Here is an 11112-nt window from a genome sequence, read left to right as displayed (position 1 = left end):
TTGCACATTAACGACATAAAGAAACGTGAAAAAATGATTTATATTTATATGAAAATACAGAAAAAAATTTAAAAAATAAAGTGTTTTTCTTTCCTTTTTTCTTCTTTTTAGCTTGAAATAAGAAGCCGTGCCTGTGTGACTCTTAAAGGGACAGTCCAGGTTTGTTTAAGACAAAATGGCTGCCAACAGCAGCAACAACACAAGGAAAAATTTATTTCAGCCACTTAATAAAAGGCTCATGTAATAAAATCTACGTCAAGTCTACGATGTTTTAAGAACATGTTCATGTCTTTATCTCACTGTTAGACAGACTTTTCCAACAGGAAACTGAAGTTTGTAAACCACTCACTCTCCCACACCAAAGTCCACAAAGAAAATCAGTGATTTTAGCTCAGGGGGACATAGGAGCTGCTGCCTCATGTGGTCACTTTGTGTCACTGAGCTGAATCTGAAACGAGGATTTTTAATGTCAACTGACAGAGTGTGTGTGTGGCAGAGTGAGTGGTTTACAAACTGAAGTGAGATAAAGATGTGTACCAGCTTTCATTTTATTGAATATTATTAAATCTCTCATAAAACACGATGGTGTCAGTGTAAATGTTTTAATTCTATACATTCATTGAAAGGAAATACAGTCGAGTGAATAACAGCTCAGTTTTAGCCTTGATGACGAATCAAACACTGCAGAAAAAGTCAAACACACACTCGTTGAGTCACTGCAATAAATAAATGATTTACTTTCATCTAAAATCGTTTCCCAACACTGACAGGAGAAGTGTGACTACGCCTTTTCTGCAGTGTCATAATAACAATAATCATAATAATACTGTAACAATAATATACAATCTTCCTCAGTTAAATTCAGTAGAAACACCTCCTTCCACTGCACTAGAGGTCAAAGGGCAACGTTTGGTATTTAACACGTTCATTTGTCAGAAAGATCAGACGCGTCGTGTGGTGCTTTTATTTTGAAATTCTCGCACAAGAGGACAGTCGGACTCGATGCGAATTTTGAAGCAAAATTGTAAGTCGTCGTCCATGACTTGCTGAGAGTGAATTCCACTAAGACGCGAAAGTCGTAATTTTTCACAGGTATTTTTGTCGTAAGTTTCGGCCATAGCGCCCCCTGAAGACATAATTCGAAAACTCATCATCCCCACAAATTCCCAAGACAAGCTGGCCGCCCGAGCTGAGACAGTGTTTCCATCTATTGTTTATTTTTAGTTATTTTACGTGTCATAAACACAGTGCTGCCCCCTACTGGTGTGTGTGTGTGATTATTGCGAAAGAAAACACTAGCTTACCTTGCTAGTTTGCAAACCTAGCCGTTGCGCTATGATGAACCAACTCACTTTTGGGACACAGTGACAGTGCGACATCGACACGTGGGCGACATTCAACTTCCTGTTTACAATCCCCCAAAACATTGTGGGAAATCATTTTAAACTTTGAATGTGATTATCTTCAAAAATGACACTTGAGAGTGAATTTTGATGATGTCATATCATGTTGCGTGTAACTGTGTAAAGTTTCAGGTTGAGGGAATTAAAATGTGCTAAATGTCTTAAATGTATACATTTTTTCCAAAATGTTTAATTTATGTTTATTGTCACACATAATTTGTGCACTTGAGTTAAGTTTCATTTTGATGTCATGGTGATGTCATGAACAAAGAGCATTGTGGGATAGAGCATCGTGGTGGTAGAGAAAGCACCACAGTCGTAAAAGAATGTCTGCATTGATTCAAGAGGCGCACACGGTAACTGTTTACTCTTCATTTTCTTACGTAATTATTATATATAGTTTTCTCACATTGTGTCAGAGAGTCAGTTATGTACACTCATACCTTTGTACATTTGATAGTTTTCACGGTGTCCATGAGTGCAAAAGATTTGATGAACATTAAGAGAAATAAACATACCAAAGACATCTGGGGCCTGTTTCACAAAGCAGGTTTAGTGAAAACTCTGAGTCTGTTAACCCTGAAATGAGGGAAACTCTGGTTTTTCGGTTTCAAAAAGCCAGTTCAGCTTAACTCTGAGTCAGTTACCATGGCAACATACGCCGTGAACCTAACCTGCTCGGTGGCAGGTTTTCTTCAACTAACCTGGAATTTCTCTCTGTCTCCGCCCTCTTTCAGACACACACGATATTTGACTTCCTCATTCATTCAGTCAGCAGAGTTTTGAAGTCTGTTCTGTCGTCTACATTAGAAATTATATTAGGTGAAGACTATTTTCACTACCATGTGCTTTTGACAGTGATCCCGTGGATGAAGGTGCAGCATTTCTGCGCAGATAATTAAATATTCTTCGGGACATGATTATCAGACTGCGCATTGATTTCCAGACACTTCTCTCTTTGAGCAGCAACGTTTCACGTCACAGTTCATCATTTACATTCACAACCTAATCCGTCCTTACATTAACAACCGGAGTCATGCTCTCACATCACAGTAGAAACTGTGTGTTGCGCTGCGTTTTTTTTTTTTTATACAAATGGGAGTTTTTTATAGAACGTCGGAGATGCAGAGCACTTGACCATGATATAAATGACAAGTCATTTATGTGTGAAAACATCATTATGTTGGGGATAAAACAACTGTACAGTCAAACAGCCACTTCATATTTACTTTATGTAAAACATGATCAAAATGAGGTTAATCCCATGAGATTATACCGCGGTCTTACCTGTTTGAACAATGTTTTTATGTTTCATCTTAAACTGCTGCCAACTGCGCTTCTCCCCCGTGGGATTACACCTAAATAAATAAATTAATAATCTACAACTCAAGCAGTTTCCCGCTGTAATATTATTGTGATTGTGCAAAGGACGACATTTAAACTTCCTCATCAGCAGCAGTGTTCTCCGACACCGTCTCCCTCCCTTATGCTGCTGTTACACTTCCTTCTAATAACATGCTCAAACTCACCGTATGAGCGCATTAATATTTCCAACTCCAGTGGGTGAAGAACGTCACCCTCCGCTTCCCCGTTGTCATGGTGACTCGTTGAAACGGGGCTCCATTCATGTCAAACAGGCCCCAGGGTCCGTTTCACAAAGCAGGTTCAACAAACTCTGAGTCTAACCCTAAACTCTGAGTTGATCTACTCTGAGATAGGTAAGTTTTCGGTTTCAGAACAGCTGATTTGAGTTAGTTTGTTCAACTCGGAGTAGTTTCACCTCGAGTTAAGCGCGTGCACCACAAGTATAAAAAGACAGCATGAATGGAGCCCCGTTTCGACGAGTCACCATGACAACGGGGAAGCGGAGGGTGACGTTCTTCATTACACTGGAGTTGAAAATATTAATGCGTGAGTTTGAGCATGTTTTAGAAGGAAGTGTAACAGCAGCAAAAGAGAGGGAGACGGCGTCTGAGAACACTGCTGCTGATGAGGAAGTTTAAATGTCATCCTTTGCACAATCACAATAATATTACAGGGGGAAACTGCTTGAGTTGTAGATTATTAATTTATTTATTTAGGTGTAATCCCGTGGGGGAGAAGCGCAGTTGGCAGCAGTTTAAGATGAAACATAAAAACATTGTTCAAACAGGTAAAACCTCGGTATAATCTCATGGGATTACCTCATTTTGATCATGTTTTACATAAAGTAAATATGAAGTGGCTGTTTGACTGTACAGTTGTTTTATCACCAACATTATGCTGTTTTCACACATAAATGACTTATCATTCTTTATATCACGTTCAAGTGCTCTGCATCTATGACGTTGTATAAAAGAACATTATGGAGATATAATATATATATATATATATGGAGATATTGAGTCAGAGTGGACCATGTTCTCCTCTTCCATTGTGGACGCGGCTGTTCGAAGCTACGGCCGTAAGGTCTCCGGTGCCTGTCGTGGCGGCAATCCCCGAACCCGGTGGTGGACGCCGGAAGTAAGGGATGCTGTCAAGCTGAAGAAGGAGTCCTATCGAGCCTGGTTGGTTGGAGGGACTCCTGAGGCAGCTGACAGGTACCGACAGACCAAGCGGACGGCAGCCCGAGCAGTCGCAGAAGCAAAAACTCGGGTCTGGGAAAAGTTCGTGGAGGCCATGGAGGAGGACTACCGGTCGGCCTCGAAGAGATTCTGGCAAACTGTCCGGCGCCTCAGGAGGGGGAAGCAGTACTCCGCCAACACTGTCTACAGTGGGGGTGGGGAGCTGTTGACCTCGACTGGGGACATCGTTGGGCGGTGGAAGGAATACTTTGAGGATCTCCTCAATCCCACTGACACGCATTCCCTAGAGGAAGCAGAAGCTGGGGACTCAGGGGTCGACTCATCCATTACCCAAGCCGAAGTCACTGAGGTGGTTAGGAAGCTGCCCAGTGGCAAAGCACCGGGAGTGGATGAGATCCGACCTGAGTACCTTAAGTATCTGGATGCTGTAGGGCTATCCTGGTTGACACGTCTCTGCAGCATTGCGTGGCAGTTGGGGACAGTGCCTCTGGAATGGCAGACCGGGGTGGTGGTCCCTCTTTTTAAAAAGGGGGATCGGAGGGTGTGTTCCAACTATCGGGGGATCACACTCTTCAGCCTCCCGGGGAAAGTCTATTCCAGGGTACTGGAGAGGAGAGTTCGGCCGATAGTCGAACCTCGGATTCAAGAGGAACAATGCGGCTTTCGTCCTGGCCGTGGAACACTGGACCAGCTCTATACCCTTCGCAGGGTGCTCGAGGGTTCATGGGAGTTTGCTCAACCAGTCCACATGTGTTTTGGGTGTTCCGGGCATGTCCCACCGGGAGGAGACCCAGAGGAAGACCCAGGACACGCTGGAGTGACTACGTCACCCGGCTGGCCTGGGAACGCCTTGGGGTCCCCTCGGAAGAGCTGGAGGAAGTGTCCTGCGAGAGGGAGGTCTGGGCGTCCCTTCTCAGACTGCTTATCCGCTTTTCCACCGGATAAGCGGTGGAAAATGGATGGATGGATGGATTGATTATGCTGTTTTCACACATAAATGACTTCTTTATATCACGTTCAAGTGCTCTGCATCTATGACGTTGTATAAAAGAACATTTGTAAGTATGTAAATGTAAATGATTGGACTGTGACGTGAAACAGTTCTGCTCAAAAAGAAAAGTGTGTGGAAATGTAAGAACATCTATGAGGTATGATAATCATCTCCTGACGAATATTTAATTCTCTGCACAGTAATTCTGCACCTTCATCCACGGGATCACTGTCAAAAGGACATGGTAGTGAAAATAGTCTCCACCTAATATAACTTCTAATGTAGACGCAGCACAGACGCAGAACTATACTACACCAAAACTCTGCTGACTGAATGAATGAGGAAATCAAATACCGTGTGTGTCTGAAAGAGGGCGGAGACAGAGAAACTCCAGGTTTGCGGAGAAAAACCTGCTCCCGACCAGGTTAGTTTCAAAGAGCATGTTACCATGGTAACTGACCGAGAGGTTAAGTTACCTCTCTCTGTGGAACAGGCTAGAGTTACTCCTCTTTCTCTGCTTTGACTTACCTCCCTTTGTGAAACGGAAAACTCAGAGTTTCCCTCATTTCAGGGTTAACAGACTCAGAGTTTTCACTAAACCTGCTTTGTGAAACGGATCCCAGTATGAAGCATTGTCATTGTCGCTAAATTGCGTTTACATTGATGTCGCATTTACTTGCGTGAACACAAAGAGATTAATGCGACATCAGTGTGAACGCAATTTAGCGACACTGATGATGACTGTGATGACTCTCCGACGCTAATGCTAACTACACTCATGGTAAAGTGCAGCCGACTTCTGCGATTGTTTTCTGAGATTGTGACGTTGGGAGGATCTCAACTCTGATCGGCTATTAAGATGTAGCATCCCGCAATTTTTTAGCACCAAGTGCAAATACTATAACGGAACACAAAGAGAACATCGCACATTTCACGTTTCTCTGCGATTTGCGCCACTGGATTTTGCAGGATTCACGTGAATTTGTTTGTTTCTTTGTGACTTTGGTCATAATCTAAATGAACAAAGTATTTTGCAGTTATGTTTGTTTTCTCTCGGACGCTGTTCTTTGATGTTGCGTTCATTCTGCGACAAAATGCTGGTTCATGATCATTTAACGACGTTCGGTTTCGTTCCCGTCGACGTCGGACTTTACGTCACATTGCTGCCGACGGAGTTTATGAATCCAGAGAGAAAACGATGCACAAACACACGTGTGAGTGAGTGTGGGTGAGGTCAGGGGGCGGGGCCTACATTCAGTCAGAATGCCCTCACAACTACAGAAAGACCAACATGTAATTGTGATTTCAAGAGACAAATATGTGTGTGTGTTCATATGTGTTCATGTTTGTGTGTTCATGTGTGTGTATTCATATGTGTTCATATGTGTGTGTTCATGTGTGTGTGTTTGTGTGTTCAGTCCAGGCTCAGCAGTGGTGAACTGGTGTCTCTGTCGTTGTGTCTCAGGCGTCCTGGTTCAGCCACAGACTGTGACCTCTTCATTATCTCCTTCTCTCCTCCTCCTCCTCCGTTCTCCCTGACGTGCAGAGCGTCGTACGTTAGTGTGTATTCCGTGTCGTCGTTATAATCCGGTCCCAGCAGAGTTCGCGCCCACATTCCCATGTCGTACGGCGGCAACGTTCCCCCGAATTCTGACGGTAAACAGTCGGGAAGAATGAGCTGGTGGAGCGAGTTCAGGTTATTACCATGGAGGAAGATCTGAGGAGGAGCAGGAGGAGGAAGAGCAAGGGAGAGAGGGGGGGAGCAGGAGCAAAGAGGGGAGGAGGTGCATAGAGAGAGGGGAGGAGCAAGAGGAGGATGAGGTGAGAGAGAGAGGGGAGGAGAGGAGAAGCAAAGAGAAAGGGGAGGAGCAGGAGCAAAGAAACAGGAGGAGAGGGGAGGAGCAAAGAGAGAAGGGAGGAGAGAGGAGTCCAAAGAGGAAAAAAGAGGAGGGGCAGGAGCAGCATGAGGAGAGAGGAAGAGCAAAGGAAAGGCAAGAGGGGAGGAGGAGCAGAGAGAGAGAGGAAGTTCAGATGAGGAGGAGGGAGAGACAAGAGGTATAACAGAAGGAGAAGAGGAGAGGGAACAAGATTAGGAGGAGTACACAAACAAGCGAAGGAGAAACAAGTGGAGGAGTAAAAAAGTGAGAAGACATGCAAAAAATAGAAAAAGAAAAAACGACATAATTAAGAAACTGAAGAAAAACAAAAGGGCAAAGATGAAGTGAAGAAGAGGAGGATGAAGTGATGAAGAATGGTCCTCACCCTCTTCCTGGTCTTGTCTTTGAGGAAAGGTTTGATGATGGTGAACATGGCGTGAATGTACCATGGCTGATTCACAAAATGGATTCCTCCAAATCGAGCGGGAAAACTGTCCTGAAGACAAGAAGACACAGAGAGGACGCATCAGAGACAGAGAGGACACATCAGAGAGGACGCATCAGAGACAGAGAAGACACGTCAGAGAGGACACATCAGAGACAGAGAGGACACATCAGAGAGGACGCATTAGAGACAGAGAGGACACATCAGAGAGGACGCATCAGAGACAGAGAGGACACATCAGAGAGGACGCATCAGAGACAGAGAGGACACATCAGAGAGACAGAGAGGACACTTCAGAGACAGAGAGGATACATCAGAGAGACAGAGAGGACACGTCAGAGACAGACAGAGACAGTGAGGACACGTCAGAGACAGAGAGAACACATCAGAGAGACAGAAAGGACACATCAGAGACAGAGAGGACACGTCAGAGAGGACGCATCAGAGACAAGAGAGGACGCATCAGAGACAGAGAGGACACGTCAGAGAGGACGCATCAGAGACAGAGAGGACACGTCAGAGAGGACGCATCAGAGACAGAGAGGACACGTCAGAGACAGAGAGAACACATCAGAGAGACAAAGAGGACACGTCAGAGACAGAGAGGACACGTCAGAGACAGAGAGAACACATCAGAGAGACAGAGAGGACACATCAGAGACCAAGAGAGGACACATCAGAGACACAGAGGACACGTCAGAGACAGAGAGGACACATCAGAGAGACGGAGAGGACACGTCAGAGAGACAGAGAGGACACATCAGAGACAGAGAGGACACATCAGAGAGACAGAGAGGACACATCAGAGAGACAGAGAGGACACGTCAGAGACAGAGAGGACACATCAGAGAGACAAAGAGGACACGTCAGAGACAGAGAGGACACATCAGAGACAGAGGACACGTCAGAGACAGAGAGGATACATCAGAGAGACAGAGAGGACATGTCAGAGAGACAGAGAGGACACGTCAGAGACAGAGAGGACACATCCTAGAGACAGAGGACACGTCAGAGAGACAGAGAGGACACGTCAGAGACAGAGAGGACTTACAGAGAGACAGAGAGGACACATCAGAGACAGAGAGGACACGTCAGAGACAGAGAGGACACATCAGAGAGAAAGAGAGGACACGTCAGAGAGACAGAGAGGACACATCAGAGACAGAGAGGACACGTCAGAGTCTCAGCCTCACCTGCAGGCCCTCGATGGCCAGTCTGAGGATGTTTGGCGTGAGCTTTGATGCCTGTTTGAAGGAGAAGTTGCTCCAGTCGATAATGAGGATGAAACCGTTGATCTGAAGCTCAGGGTTTTCAATCAGAACCTCCAGAGACAGAAGGATGGCCCTCAGGATGTCTGTGAAGGAGTTCCTGCAGGAGGAGGAGGAGGAGCACGAGGAGGAGTCAGCATGACTGTTCTTTAGTCTTTAACAAACATCTTGAAGATCACATTCTCACTCATTCATTCATTAATATGTTACATGAGTCATTAAAATAAACATTTTTTTAAAAAGACTGAAATTATATATTTTTTTTAATGAGCAAAGAGACAAAACCAGGGCATCACATGTCAAAAAAGACATAATAATAAAGACAGGAAAAGTTATTTTTTTTAAAAAGGAAAATTTCATAAAAAATAAACAAAATAATACTATATAATAAACTAAACTACATTTTTTTTAGAAAAGACAAATAAAAAGACAAAAATAATCAAAATTTTAAAGTTAGAATTTCGATTTTAAAATGTTCTTGTGTAAGCGCTTGGCATCACAGAGCTGCTAAGTTTTGTGTTCAGTGTCTTTTGTCATTTCTAAATACACATTATTAGCGTGTGTAGTTTAGCCCCGCCCCCCGCACGTGACTGACCCTGCCTCTTGTACATGGAGGGCGTGTTGTTTCGTCTGGTTGAAGGTCACGCCCGCAAGTGTTTGCACTTGTTTACAAAAACAACAACAACAACACAGGGTTACCATGGTTACCTGCTCTGGTCCCAGTTGGACGCAAACAGGATGAGGATTTTCCGCCCGTGTTGGTCCGGAGTCTCCAGAACGCCCGGGAACCCATCCATCAACGCGCGCTTGATGCCCGGATCGTCCACCTGAAACGCAGAAAATGCGAAAAATCGCAGTCACATGATCAAATGATCACATGTCAAAATGTCTACAGACACAGATGTCTCCAAAGACAAACAAGGAAAACAGCTGTTAAAGTTAAAACAACGTTAAAAACGGTAAAAAAAAAAACCTAACCCACAAATCAAATCATTTTGTCCACAGAGAACCTGTGACAATGTCTTCAGACTCGTCCCATGTGAGTTACAACGTGTAAACGTCAGGTTGTTAGGTGATAAATAAAATATAGAAGACGGTGTTGTCAGCATAGTGGCGGACTGTCGACGTCTCGTTACCTTAAAACTCTGGAACATGTCGAGGTTCTGCTGTCGGAACTGGAAATACTGAGCCAGCAGCCGGAACGTCTCCACCTGGTCGAACTTCCTAGCTCGCAGGAAGCGCAGGATGAAGTCATCGTCCGTTCGCAGGAAACCGATGTCGGGCCGCGTCACGATCATATCCCGAACCTGGAGACGTCGCGGAAAAAGAGGCAAAAAAAAGATTAAAAATGTGTTCTGTATCGTCTACGTCACGTGATTGATTGACTCAAAATTAAAGCTCAATAGTCACATTTTTTATTTTTTACAAAAATATTGTTATTGTATGGTTATTTCTTTAGCGAGTTTTACCGTCTGCTGAATCAAATTGAAATAACAATAATAAAGAGTGAAAAGTCCTGGGACCTGCTGGATGTCGTGGTGAAGAGTGTCGGGATTCTCGTTCAGTTCTAAACGAGCTTTCTCCGTCGTGTCCGAGCTCAGACCGGCGTGAAGGTGAGTCATCATCGTCACGTCTCCTCTTCTTCCTCCTTTAAACTCTAAATTTTACATAAATTTTATCAAACTTTGCGACAGTTCGGTCTCACGTGTCTTTTGTCCGTCGACTTCAGTGGTGTCTTCAGAAAAAAAACGGCATAAACGCGATCATCGTAGTCCTCGTCTTCTGCATCATGGATGCAGAAAGTCTCACGTGTCCCGGCTCCTCGTCATGTTTTCACTTTCTGCTTCGTCACTCTGAGTCGTCAACTTTCTGCCGAGTCATGGCGATGAGTCCCGTCAGTCGCAGCCTCGAGGTCAGAGGTCAGATAAGACAACTGACGCGGGAATTCTTAAAACTACGAGAAAGAAAAAACAAAGAGAGTGAAATGATCTGAAACAGAAATTAGAAGTAAAAGTTAGAAAGTAAGAGGTCAAAGTTACCTCAAAAAATATGTCAATGATTTTAAAAAACTAAAATGTATCAAAAATAATCCAAACGATAAATAAAAAAACATCAAAAGTTTTTTAAAAAAGACAGAATAATAGGGACAGAATTATTATCAAAAAGTTTTCTTTTAAAAGTACATATTTACGAAAAAATTAAGAAGATATTTTCAAAAACATTATCCCAAAAATTGAAACAGTTTTAAAGTACTTTAAAATAATAACAATAATAATAATAATCATACATTTTATTTATAAGCGCCTTTTTGACACTCAAGGACACTGTACAAAACAAAGCACAATACAAGGGTGACAGTAAACAGAAAATGGAGGGTGATCGTGATAGTCGTAGCAGTATACTATATTATATATGAGTAGTATTTTAAACGGGTGGGTTTTGAGTCTGGATTTAAGGAGGGGAAGAGAGTCAGAGTTGTGGATGTCTGGTGAGTTCCAGAGATGGTGCTGAGGCGGGCGGAGGGAGGTGGAGGAAGGAGGAGGAGGATCTGGGGGAGAGGGAGG

At 43.8% G+C, this 11112-nt stretch overlaps 1 protein-coding gene across 1 annotated transcript; it reads right to left on the bottom strand.

Annotated features, from left to right (window-relative positions):
- Positions 1-6372: 6372 nt before the first annotated feature.
- LOC310937356 (clavesin-1-like) lies at positions 6373-10173 on the bottom strand (the record flags this gene model as incomplete). Its single annotated transcript, XM_083901599.1, has 6 exons — positions 6373-6675; positions 7221-7331; positions 8474-8648; positions 9257-9375; positions 9685-9855; positions 10072-10173. 6 exons carry the CDS (start codon positions 10171-10173, stop codon positions 6373-6375), a joined length of 981 nt encoding a protein of 326 aa, XP_083757725.1.
- Positions 10174-11112: the final 939 nt, after the last annotated feature.

The sequence above is a fragment of the Microchirus variegatus genome (genome assembly GCF_963457635.1).
Source record: "Microchirus variegatus genome assembly, chromosome: 15".
NCBI lineage: Eukaryota > Metazoa > Chordata > Actinopteri > Pleuronectiformes > Soleidae > Microchirus > Microchirus variegatus.
This window is presented reverse-complemented; position numbering and strand designations above follow the sequence as displayed.